This window comes from Ophidiomyces ophidiicola, assembly GCF_022830035.1.
Source record: "Ophidiomyces ophidiicola strain CBS 122913 chromosome Unknown scaffold_13, whole genome shotgun sequence".
Taxonomy (NCBI): Eukaryota; Fungi; Ascomycota; class Eurotiomycetes; order Onygenales; family Onygenaceae; genus Ophidiomyces; species Ophidiomyces ophidiicola.
The window spans coordinates 254153-266363 of NW_026054653.1; the positions used below are offsets into that span (position 1 = coordinate 254153).

The 12211-nt window shown below is 47.3% G+C and overlaps 7 protein-coding genes across 7 annotated transcripts; 5 read left to right on the forward strand and 2 right to left on the reverse strand.

Moving 5' to 3' along the window:
- Positions 1–530: 530 nt before the first annotated feature.
- LOZ57_003717 (uncharacterized protein) lies at positions 531–1270 on the forward strand (the record flags this gene model as incomplete). Its single annotated transcript, XM_049252765.1, has 4 exons — positions 531–541; positions 585–1023; positions 1078–1125; positions 1193–1270. 4 exons carry the CDS (start codon positions 531–533, stop codon positions 1268–1270), a joined length of 576 nt encoding a protein of 191 aa, XP_049108264.1.
- Positions 1271–1549: 279 nt separating this feature from the next.
- On the reverse strand, positions 1550–2070 carry CKS1 (Cyclin-dependent kinases regulatory subunit (Cell division control protein cks1); the record flags this gene model as incomplete). The annotated part of the gene is made up of 4 exons (XM_049252766.1): positions 1550–1583; positions 1643–1701; positions 1768–1912; positions 1967–2070. The coding sequence occupies 4 exons, from the start codon at positions 2068–2070 to the stop codon at positions 1550–1552; spliced, it is 342 nt and encodes a 113-aa protein (XP_049108265.1).
- A 1287-nt stretch (positions 2071–3357) lies between these two features.
- LOZ57_003719 (uncharacterized protein) lies at positions 3358–5832 on the forward strand (the record flags this gene model as incomplete). The annotated part of the gene is made up of 6 exons (XM_049252767.1): positions 3358–3575; positions 3647–3689; positions 3789–3848; positions 3948–4712; positions 4762–5362; positions 5417–5832. 6 exons carry the CDS (start codon positions 3358–3360, stop codon positions 5830–5832), a joined length of 2103 nt encoding a protein of 700 aa, XP_049108266.1.
- A 650-nt stretch (positions 5833–6482) lies between these two features.
- On the forward strand, positions 6483–8642 carry SSB1 (Heat shock protein ssb1; the record flags this gene model as incomplete). The annotated part of the gene is made up of 6 exons (XM_049252768.1): positions 6483–6525; positions 6604–6781; positions 6840–7005; positions 7078–7785; positions 7841–8321; positions 8374–8642. 6 exons carry the CDS (start codon positions 6483–6485, stop codon positions 8640–8642), a joined length of 1845 nt encoding a protein of 614 aa, XP_049108267.1.
- A 543-nt stretch (positions 8643–9185) lies between these two features.
- RRF1 (ribosome-recycling factor) lies at positions 9186–10086 on the forward strand (the record flags this gene model as incomplete). Its single annotated transcript, XM_049252769.1, has 2 exons — positions 9186–9668; positions 9736–10086. The coding sequence occupies 2 exons, from the start codon at positions 9186–9188 to the stop codon at positions 10084–10086; spliced, it is 834 nt and encodes a 277-aa protein (XP_049108268.1).
- Positions 10087–10271: 185 nt separating this feature from the next.
- LOZ57_003722 (uncharacterized protein) lies at positions 10272–11494 on the reverse strand (the record flags this gene model as incomplete). Its single annotated transcript, XM_049252770.1, has 2 exons — positions 10272–11305; positions 11374–11494. The coding sequence occupies 2 exons, from the start codon at positions 11492–11494 to the stop codon at positions 10272–10274; spliced, it is 1155 nt and encodes a 384-aa protein (XP_049108269.1).
- A 318-nt stretch (positions 11495–11812) lies between these two features.
- On the forward strand, positions 11813–12058 carry LOZ57_003723 (uncharacterized protein; the record flags this gene model as incomplete). The annotated part of the gene is made up of 1 exon (XM_049252771.1): positions 11813–12058. One exon carries the CDS (start codon positions 11813–11815, stop codon positions 12056–12058), a length of 246 nt encoding a protein of 81 aa, XP_049108270.1.
- Positions 12059–12211: the final 153 nt, after the last annotated feature.

Genomic DNA, 12211 nt, shown 5'->3' on the forward strand with positions numbered 1-12211 from the left:
TTTCTTCATATTTTGATGCCGTTTCCCTTGACTTTCGCATTTTTAGATCGTAAACGTCGCTCCAACATTTGGAGTGCCATTGCCGGTGTGATGAGAGATGTCTGAATAGAATACAGAGCACAGCCTTCAACCATTCGGTTCAATTGTACATGTACATACATAATACTTTCCTGAGGCTCCCCATGACAATATGGATACCCGCTCTTTGCTTTTTGAGAACCGTTGTCAAATGACGTAGCCCGCTCCGGGCCAGATATCAACGTCTTCCCCGCTCGCAAAACTCAACTTTATCTCCGAAACTGCCCCTCCCATTTCGACAACAAATAGCTTGTCTACATAATAGGTTCAACGTCGACACATCTTAGAATTCACGACTATGTCTCTGGCACCAAAATACTTTGGTCTACAACTTGGTCGCTATGGGGCTACTGACCCAAAACATACCCTTGAGCTCTGTACGTTATCTGCTCTCAACGTATAATGCAGGATTCCGCGCGCTTATACATAGGAATTGTTAACAGACCTTGACTATGTCTGCCCGGTAAGAGTGCAGAGCAGATGCTCATATCACAGATGAAATAAAGCACTGATTATGCGAGTTTACGGCGGGGTAAACAGTTCTCTGCCAAACTCTTTGGTACCTTTTATGGCTCTGTTGTAGGTGTCATCGAAAACTCATATGCCTCAAAACTCCGCGTGATCTTCCGCCCGCAAGTTCAACCATGGCATCCTTCATCAACCTTGACTCAAGAAGCTGCTCTGGCGGTCTTGAGATTGGCTCCAGAAAAGTTCTGGGATTTTAGCGCTGCATTGTTCAAAGAACAGACGGGGTATTTCGATGAAAATGCCGTGAATGAAACGAGAAACCAGACTTACCAACGATTGGCCAAACTGGCGGCTGGGGTTGCTGGAGTGGACGAAAGCAAAGTATATGAGTTGCTTAAGATTAGTGACAAGCCGGGACCCGATGGGTCGCTGAACAGCGGGAACGCAGTGACAGATGATATCAAGTTTCTTACTAAGGTGGGTTTTCCATTGTATTCGATGCTTCGCTATAATTTACTAATAGTGAGATAGTCGAACCGAATTATAGGCGTCCATGTCACTCCAACAGTCTTTTTTAATGTAAGCATGCCCTTTCAGGATCATGTTGGAGATTGAGAATCAAAAGTTGACAACTACTCTTGTCAAGGGTATCGAGGAGAGATCCATCAGTAGCAGCTTTACTGCACAGCAATGGGAAGAATGGCTTAAAAAGAATATTGTGTAACAAGAATTCAAAAGCAACATTCCTCAAGAAGGCACATAAGATTGAGATTGTACGAAGCGAGAATTAGCAGATATCAATAATCACTGTATTGATTCAGCTTCAAAGTAATCTGGAAAGACATCCAAATGGTGTATTACATGCTTTTATTCATGTCAATCATACTCGCTAACTCATGCCGAAGAAATCAAGCATATTAAAATCCATTACCAAATAAACTGGAACGCCAGAAAACATAAATCAAGAACGCCTGGAATGGTCGTAGCTATGGCGGTGGAATCATCACTGAGCTGGGAGTTGATAATTTATCGGGCGCCTGCCAAATAGCTAGGTTAGCTCAACCATAACAATGGCATGCAGAGAATGTAAGCTCACTTAAATAAAAGAATGTGCGGTTCAGGTTCGTGAACTTCGTAGTGTTCCCATCCTAAGCTCTAAATTTGAAAAAGTCAGGGAGGCGATTGGAGGAGTGCAATTTTGGGGACGGTTGAGTGCCGTACCTGTGTGATTCCCAGCCCTCGCCACTCTTCCTCCCATAGAAGCTTAAGAGTACCCTTGGATTGGTCGAAATATTCAGGAGGAATCTCTTTCAACATGTTTTTCGGTAACTGGACATGGCGATACTCAAACTCGTTATCGGAGTATCTTTCGCTTGATTAGGATCACATGCCGGGAGAAACGAGGTAGACAGGTCCGTACCTGGCTGAATAATGTATCTTGTCGATGAAACTCACCAACTTTTCCTTCTCCTCGTCCAAAAGAGGTCGGGGTCTCTTGTTTCGGCGGGAGGAATCGATGTCCATTATCGGCGGCATCGGTAAACTAGAGTGGGGTATGCCGCTGCTTGGACGACTGACAGGCAAACACAATACGTCTGCTTGCAGTGGCTGTTTAATGCAATTAGCTTCATAGAAAAGGCCCAGGCGCTTCGTAAAGAAACCTTTGGGTGTACAGAGGGAGTGTTGGCAATGGGTTGTAACTGTCTACGTGGGGGAGGGGTTCATGGATAAACAGAGGCCAGACTCACCTGTTCAGTCCTGGGCAAGGGAGAAGGGGGGCTTGTATGAAGATATGAGCAACTTCAAAATGTTAGGACACTAGAGAACCCCAACCGCAGCTGGTGTGGAATGAGGACGCAGGAGACAAGGTGAGGATCAGTTGCGGCGGCAATTCAGGAATGAGGGCAGCTTGTGAAGGTATCAACAATACAAAGCGTTTCAGCCTGCATTGTATGGTGAGGGGAAGGTGATTGGCCAGCAGGCACGGTGCTTATCATTCTAGGCGCAATGTAGCCAATCAAGGTGGTTTCATAGGCTAGTTTGCATAAACAACAAACAGCCAAAGGTACACAGTACATACAGTACATCCATACAGATCAGATGCTGAACAGGCAGCACCCAAGTATCAGGAAATAAAGATCCAGGCAGTGAATAAAAGCCACAGCAGACATCCTGTTAGGCGGCTGGTGCCGCAGAGCTGGCTGGCATTGCAGTCACTGTGCAGCACTCTCTGCGGCAGTTCCAGTGCGGATGGCCTGTGCAAGCGCCATTCGCACCAGCCACAGACGCGCGCCACAGCACCCCCCATCCAGCAGCCGACCGTCGCGTTCGCAAACCCGCGAGCCGCTCCAGTCGCAAAGAAGCCCCGTCGAGCCCTGGCGAAAGCTACCGTGTGTTTATGCTCCAAACCGTGCCCTCGGACATGGAAGTAGAGCGCCTGTGCATTTGACCTCCCTGTGGCTGACGCCGCCTTGCCGCCAATTTTGTTTCCACTCTACTCGAAAGCTCCAGCCCTGATCCTCGCCGCCTCCAGCCAGTGATAAGGGCCATGCCGACCAAACGACAAGCCAGCACGGCCGAGTCCCAGGAGCCTGTCGTCGCGAGACTGCCCAAGCGGCGCAGAGTCACTGTAAGTCTCAGCCTTCCTTGCCTGCCGCCCTGAGCCATCATTGTCCGCCAGTGAAACAGCCATGAACAATGGCCGATTCGCTCATGGGGTGGATCATGCTTGGGTTTAGCAACCCGGCCGCCATGCTTAGAGCTTGCTAGCTGCCCTGGAAAGTCGTCAGCCTCTGCTGTACATGTGCTTGTATGACCCATCACTGCGCGCTGTGGTTTGTGTCAGAACTGCCGCAAAGAATTTTTATCCCTGGCATTGCGTCGCCTGACTTTCCATCAAGCTTGTTGGCTAATGTTCGCGGTCACTGCCAGATACAGTCCTACATACCCGAAACGAACGAAACACCTGAAGGAACAACAAAAGCAGGCCTTGAATTGATTCACAGGATCAAAGACGCCAAAGATAAACAGTCAGTCATTTTGAAAATCTTGTGTGAAAAGTATTCCTGCAGTAACTAATCACGCGATGCCTGTTAAATAGTCAAAATCTAGTTGCGCCGGAGTTTCTACATCTTCCCGATCGAGTATGCGTCCCGCCAGAAGTATTCTATCTAAACTATCAGCCGACCTTAAATACTACTGGTAGCTTCGGAATTTTTTACTGACTTTTTTTTCTTGTATAGAATGAGTATCCAGACTATTTTCAAGCCATCAAACTCCCGCTTGCACTAGACACAATTGAGGTGAGAACTGTGCCCGCCTATCCGAGCAAATAATTCTTCTGCGCATCCTCATAGTCATTCCTGCTATGCCGTGACTCACAAATATTCTGTTTTATGTAGCAAAAACTTCAAAATCATGAATATCCCTGCCTCACTCTTCTTGAGGCTGACCTTCGCCGAATGGTTACCAACGCAAAGGCTTACAATACAAAAGGATCGTCTCTGTTTTCAAATGCAGAAAGAATACGCAAAATTGTATCAGCTGTGATGATCAAGATAAATCCTGCGTACAAGGATGAAAATTATACGCCCTTTGCCGCCCCCTTGCCAGATGACGACGAAGATGAGGAAGAAGTCCAGTCTCCTCAGTCATCACGCAGACAATCCCAGCCTCGGAATGATAACAGTGATGCTGGTCCTCGTACCAACGGCCGGCGCCATAGTCATCGAACACCAACAACGGACCGTGAGATTGATTTCGCCGACAGCGGCAGTGCGGACTTCAAAGGGGATTCTTTCAAAAAAGCGCAAGAAAGGATTATATCCGAAATGATTCGCCTCAAGGATGAAGAGTATGTTGATCGGTACCTCCACCTGGCAGAGTACTCACTATTCTTCTTTAGTGGCGTAGAGGTGTTCCAACCTTTCTTAAGCAAGCCCGACCGCGGACTATACAAAGAATATTACGATATTATCAAGCATCCAACGTCTCTATGGACTGTGCTTAGGCGTATTCGTGGAGCGGAGGGGAGAAAGGATTCGACTACGATGTCGCCATACCGCACTTGGGATGCCTTTGCTGAGGAAGTTAGCTATATCTGGCGGAATACGAGAGAATTCAATGTGGAAGGAAGTGCAATAGTTGAATTAGCTGGGGAACTAGAGGTAGTATACCCCAGAGTCTGTAATATAATTGCTAATGCCTGGAGCACAGAGCCATTTTAAGGAGCGACTTGAAGAGGCCCGGAGGGTGGTGCCCGAGCCAGCCCCTCCTAGCATCAAACTCAGAGTCGGAAATGCGAAGACCTCAGATGCAAATTCACAAAAACTCATGTTAAAATTTCCTGGTAGGTCAGGAGATAGTGCAAGTGAAAAACAAAAGGCTGGCTTCACTGTTGATGGCGAATCGCTCAAGAGACAGCAGGAGCTCGTCAGGGCTGGCTCTGGTAGTAGGGAAACGCCAATCCAACCAAATACTTCTACTAGAACATTGCGTGAGAGAGCTCCACCCCTCTCTAAAACACAGACTCCGTCTCAAGGTACCCCAATGGCAGCATCCCCTCCAAGAGCTAAGATCGAAGGTCCACCTAGCCAGCCTCCTAGAGGTATGGCTCCAAACGTAAATATATATAACAGACAACCAAATGGAACTGCACCAGCTCCCGCTGCTTTGAACACTTTGGCGAACGGTTCCCCGAATTCCATCACTCCAGGCCAAACTACTCCCATAACCACCCCCCGAAAAATTCTCCCTCCGCGACAAGCTGCTGCCCGATTGCCAATAGCTGCCAACGCTTTTCCTCCAAAGAAATATGGTATGCAGTCCCGAAGTACTTTATGTGATTGACTTGAGTATTTACTTGTAATAGTGGTGCCCCGCTCCAGATTAATCACCCATGTCAATGTACACTCGGAGGAAAGATTGGGCTTTAACATAGAAATTCCTTCAGCTTCAATCAGCCCACGACAATCAGTCACTCTCAGTGTTCCATTTTCTCACAATCACCTATTTATTAAGCCTACCGTGGTGTCAAGCAGTCTTGAACGACAAACTCAGCTGACAGTTACCGTCGGAAATCAAAAAATACATGCCACTGGTTCTCCAATACGGTCTGCAGATTTCACAGTTCCCAAGTATGAACTCAGGCTAGGACCAGGAATTACAAAGATTGACATCGAAATGTACGCGGCGCCTGGCAGAGGACTTGCAAATTTAGCATTGCCCAACGGCCCCAATGTTGAATACGAGGCATTCACCCTTTTCCTTCATGTCATGCATGCCTAAAGCTTAGCTTTATGGTATTACCTATGGGTTGCTCGGAGAAGCCAGACTCAGAGTTGTAGGGATTTTGGTATGTTTCGAGAGGTTTCATGGCAGTCAAAAGGGAGTTCCAGAGGTCCAACTTGAGTCTGATTTCAGCGGCATGGACGGAACGGACTTGGGAGTTGGCGAGCGGCACGGATTGCTTTTTTACCGATAGATCCTATTTATGTACCCACTGTACTTGTATCCAGGTCTAGTCTTCCTCTCCCACGCCGTGATCTGTTGTTTACTTCGCCATCACAACAAATTGAGGCGACGAGGCGATATCAGGTGACCCGTAGCTAGTCCTAAAGAAGCCTAGTGGACATTGGGGCCCACGGTAACGATACGTGAAAATGTCAAAATTACTGGCGGCGTTAGAGTTTTCTGAACGATTCGCCTGAAATTTTTTTTGAAATACAAAACCCGCGAAGTCGAGCGCTTCAACTCTCGCTTCCCCCCACAGGACGTCTTTTTCATTCACTCCGTAGAGTATTCATACTCTCGTTTCCAGTGCTCTCAGTGCTTGCGACCTGGTACTCCGCCCTTTCGCTTTTGACCTTTCAAAAGTCCTTTCTGCTGTGTGACTTTCGCTTGAGGATCATCGAGTTTTCTCTATTATTTCCTCCAAAATGTCTACCGAAGTCTATGAGGGCGCCATTGGCATTGATCTTGGTGAGTCGCATATAACGCCGCTGCATTACTAGCCCAACTAGACGATCATACACGAGAAACTGACTGTTTGGTTTCTAGGCACAACCTACTCATGTGTTGCCAACTATGAAGGCACTAATGTCGAGATCATTGCTAACGAGCAGGGTAACTTCACAACTCCGTCCTTCGTCTCGTTCAGCGACGAGGAGCGTTTGATTGGTGAGGCAGCGAAGAATCAAGCTGCCATGAACCCTGAGAACACCATCTTCGATATCAAGTGAGTTCTTCTAGCAACTCCGCACTCCCAGAGAGGACTGAGGCTAATAGTTGAAAAGGCGTCTCATTGGACGAAGGTTCGATGACCCCGTTGTCAAGAAGGATGTCGAATCATGGCCCTTCAAGGTCGTTGACCAGGGCGGCAACCCCATGGTTGAGGTTCGCTATCTTGGTGAGGACAAGACTTTCTCGCCCCAGGAAATCTCCTCTATGGTTCTCGTGAAGGTATTTACCCAAATACCCCCTAGCTTACTCTTTTGAATATTGAATATATGTCTTACTCTCCTGGCCTTATAGATGAAGGAGGTTGCCGAGACCAAGCTTGGAAAAAAGGTCTCCAAGGCTGTTATTACTGTTCCAGCCTATTTCAACGACAACCAACGTCAGGCCACAAAAGATGCCGGTGCCATCGCTGGACTGAACGTTCTCCGTATTATTAACGAGCCTACTGCTGCTGCCATTGCCTATGGATTGGGCTCCGGGAAATCCGACAAGGAACGGAATGTTCTCATCTACGATTTGGGTGGTGGTACCTTCGATGTTTCCCTCCTCAACATTCAGGGTGGCGTCTTCACTGTCAAGGCTACTGCTGGTGATACTCATCTTGGTGGTCAGGATTTCGATACCAACCTCCTTGATCATTTCAAGAAAGAATTCCAGCGCAAGACCAAGAAGGATCTTTCTGGTGATGCCCGTGCCCTCCGCCGCCTCCGAACTGCTTGCGAGCGTGCCAAGCGCACCCTTTCTAACGCAACTCAAACCATGGTTGAGATTGATTCCCTCTTCGATGGAGAGGATTTTGCTTCTCAAATCACCCGCGCTCGTTTCGAGGACCTTAACGCCAAGGCTTTCGCCGGTACTTTGGAGCCCGTCCAGCAAGTCTTGAAGGATGCTGCTTTGGATAAGGCTCAGGTTGATGAGATTGTCCTTGTTGGTGGCTCCACTCGTATTCCCCGTATCCAGAAACTGCTGAGTGATTTCTTTGATGGCAAGAAGCTTGAAAAGGTAAACATATGGTACTTCCATCTATCACTACGATTCTTATTAACAATTGATATAGAGCATTAACCCCGATGAAGCTGTCGCCTATGGTGCTGCTGTCCAGGCTGGTATTCTTTCTGGCCAGGCCACATCCGCTGATACTCAGGATCTACTACTTTTGGATGTCGTTCCTCTCTCCCTTGGTGTTGCCATGGAGGGTAACATTTTTGCTCCTGTTGTTGCCCGTGGCCAGACTGTTCCAACCATCAAGAAACGAACTTTCACAACTGTTGTTGACAACCAAACCACTGTCCAGTTCCCTGTCTACCAGGGTGAGCGGACAAACTGTGAAGACAACACTTCGTTGGGTGAATTCACGCTTTCTCCTATCCCACCAATGAAGGCTGGTGACGCTGCTTTGGAAGTTGTTTTTGAAGTTGATGTCAACGGTATCTTGAAGGTCACTGCTACTGAGAAGTCCTCTGGCCGTAGTGCCAACATTACTATCTCTAATGCTGTTGGCAAGCTGTCCAGTACTGAGATTGAAAACATGATTAGCGGCAAGTTTCCCTTATTATCCTATATTTGATATGATAACTAATTTCCCCATAGAAGCCGCGAAATTCAAGTCCTCCGACGAGGCTTTCAGCAAAAGATTCGAGTCTCGCCAGCAGCTCGAGTCGTACATTAGCCGCGTTGAAGAAATCATCTCCGACCCATCGATGTCCCTCAAGATCAAGCGCGGAGCCAAGGACAAGATCGAGTCTGCCCTCAGCGACGCCATGGCACAGCTTGAAATTGAGGAGTCTTCGCCCGAAGACCTCAAGAAGAAAGAACTTGCCCTGAAGAGGCTTATCACAAAGGCCATGGCTACTCGATAAACCTGTCGCAGGACTCTTGTGATATCCAGCTAAGAAAGCCAAAAGGATAAAGGATAAAAAAAAGTATGAAAGAATGCCTTGCCGTTCTCAGCAAGAATTGCATATGTGGACGACAAAGTTAAGCGTTTTTTTACGAACTCGAACCCCAATATAAGAATTGGATGGTGACTTCTTTTAATGTTTCTTGCATGACTTTTTTACGGGCTTTTAAAAGGGGATATGTGCTTTTTTCTGTTTGCGTTGCTTCGGTGTTTTCCTGTTTTGCTGTTTTGTCAATCTGAGATGTCGGATCTAGCGCTGTAGGTAATGGCTACGTAGCTATCGTCCGCTCTTCTAGCTGCCAATCGCACACCGATTTCTGAATTTTACCCGATGCTGGATGTAGACTATAATTTGACTATCATTTGTCACTAAGCTGCTAGAGATAAAGCTCGATCGAGATTTCACGCAGCCAGCGGACTTGGCAACGCCGAGATTTTAGCTCTGGAGCTTTGCTGTTGCTTCGTCCTCGCCAACCGCAGTCTCTATATCACACACTCCATTATGTCGCCGCCGTTTAGAATACCCTATGCTAGAGCCACACAGGCTATATGCCATCACCAGGCTCGCACGTTTGGCTACAATGGCGCCCGGAGCACCGCATTTGCCTTTTCAAACCAGCTCGGCAGGACGAGTAGTGTCTCGTCATTGTACGCCGTGAAGAGCTCACACTACTTTTCCACAACACCAGCACTCCTCAAAAAGAACAAAGGGAAATCGGCGCAGGCCGAACCTGCTGCCGTTGCAGACCCGTTCGACTTCTCGCCCCTATCAGATGGTATACAACGTGCGGTTCTTCGACTGCAAGAAGATTTGGCTAAGCTTCAGTCTCGCGGACGGCTCAATCCGGAGATCATTGAGAATGTACGGGTGACACTGAGGTCGACTTCGGGTCAGGAGAAGCACAAGCAAATAGTGAAACTAAAAGACCTGGCGCAAGTTATTCCAAAAGGGAGGATGATTACCATCATCGTGGGCGCGGAAGACGTACGTTTTATTTTTAACGCTCCCTTCATGCTGCTATCTTTAATGCTCACAGGTTTATCCAAAATAGTACACTAAACCTATCACATCCGCTCTTCAGGCTGCCCCATCTCTGTCTCTAAACCCGCAACCAGATTCGCGTAATAAACTCCAGCTCAACCTCCCAATTCCGCCGCCAACACGTGAGTCGCGCGACGAAGCCCTAAAGGCCGCTAAGCTTGACTTTGAGAAGGCTGGTAAGGCAGTCAAAGACGCTCGAGCAAGCATTCAGAAAAAACTAAAGGCAATGGGATCCAATAAAACTATCAGGCCCGATGACCTGCACAAAGCATTGGAGCAGATGGAAAAGATGACAGAAAGGGGCCAGAAGGAGGTCAAGAATGCATTCGAGAATGCCAGACAAGCATTCGAGCGAGAGTAAATTCGAGTCGCAATATTTTTAAACTAGATTCGCGTCGAGGCTATTTACACACCATATATTCTACTCCAATTTACGTTACAAAGAGAATTGAGCATTTAAAAACGCTCCCATGCCATGGACGTAAGCAGATGAAATACCCTATACAAGTTTCTATGGTACATGGCTGTCCCTGAGGAAAAGCCCTTTTAAATCGCCTTTTGCGTCTTATTTTTCAAATTGGCAGGCAGGTGATCCAAAAATTTGGTCAAGAACTTTTCGGCATGCACATTTTGATAAGTGCCATTGTTTGTCAACTGTCTCAGCACATCTGCCACAAGGGGGGAGGGTCCTGCTTTTTGCTTGTCCACCAGAGGTCGGTCATATCTTCCTTTAACCAAGGTAGTGACGAGCGATTCCGTCTCTTTATCGGTGACAGCCTCGAAACCAGCCTCTTGAGGTGGAACAATTGTTCCCTTTCGCTCGGTCATTTCTTCAGTTCTCTTAGTCGCCATTTCTTTCACAATATCCAACACCTCCGCCTTCTCATCGTCACTCTTGAAGTACACTCTCTTCCCATCCATCATTCGTTTCGCCAGCTCTTGTGGGGTCTCATAGGACCCAAGATACCGAGCCCCCAGCCAATTCAACTTGTCCATAACATTTACGGAATTAGCGACCAAATTATCCCCTTGGCCTATTGGAAGAGCCGGCCATGTGTCCTTTAATTTTTCCACAGTATACACAGTAGGGGTATACTGCTCAGGTTTTTTGTATTTTTTTTGAAGCAGTTCATTTTCGTACCCAATAATATCACCCTCGGGTAATCTATCGTCGTCTTCGAAGGAATCTTGTTCGAATACAGTCGCCTTTTTAATAGGGCGGCGAAGCTTTGCTTGTGGTGAACGGCGCTTTGATCCGGCCGGATTCCGCCGCAAACGTAATGATGAATTCGCTGCTGATAAAATTTTTTGGTTCCCACTGCGTAGGCTACTATTCGGTCCGCCTCCATGGGGGACTCTCCTGATTGAGAGAGACATACGAGGGTTGCCATTATTGTCTGAGCTGCCTGGGTTTGCACCAAGCGAACGGGCATCTATACCGGGAGAAGACCCAGGCTTAAAAGAGCGGAACGTGAAATCTTTGGAATGAGGAGATGAAGAGGGTCGTGAAGGCGAGTTTGCTTGTTGTTGGCGACGAAAGGGGCGATCAAAATGAGCATTCGATGGACGTTTCGGAGGGTCTGTTGTAAAGTAATTAGCTTCATAGGCATACATTTTTTAAAGTCCCCGACTATTAAAACATGCATACCACGAGTAGAGTCATCCCATCTTCCGCATGTTGAAGAAAACTCGCGCGCAATGGCTAATGTCCTGATTCTAAATTGGTACGAAGAGGCCGCGTAGCACCGAGGTGCTAGGCTGGCAGTCATTGCAACAGCCGATGAAAAGTCCAATATATGAGTCCTGATTAGGCTGGTGTTGGACGGGACCTGATGTTCGCTGGTTTCTGTTCTTCAAAATCGAAATTCTGGCTGATGGCCATCCACGTGACTAGTTATGAGATCGAAGCTTGTTAGTCAGCAACAACAGTCTGAAGAAAGGTGCGAAGTACTCCGTACTCCCCGCAACGATTTCGACTTTAAGCATCCCAGGCTCTGATCATACAACACCGCATTCGCATTCGCCTTTCAAAAAAAATAAATAACACGTGCCAAAAAGATCCTTAGAAAGCAGAGAACTCAACAAGGATGATTCGCCGCAAGCCGACTGTTATCACCATCACAACGGAAGACATAATCTCTTTTGAAGAATCCCGGTTACTTCGACAAAAAGAGCAGCAAAAATTGCAACAAGGGCAACAAAATACTGGCGCTAGCAGTGAAAACAAATCTGGAGCTGTTGATCCAAACGACGAATTAAAACCTTTACCAGGCGATAAGGCGAGAATCATCAGGAGCCGAGATGACAGGATTGGCGTGACGCGAAGAGGCTAGACGGTAAAATGCCATACGTTTCGTACATTTGAAATACTGCTCCAAATATAATGACCTTCGCCTTTTAATGTTGGATATGAGACCGATTTGGCTACCATATCTTGCTCTTGGCGCTTTGCACAAGCATTTGGTTGTCCGATTCAAAACCATCTA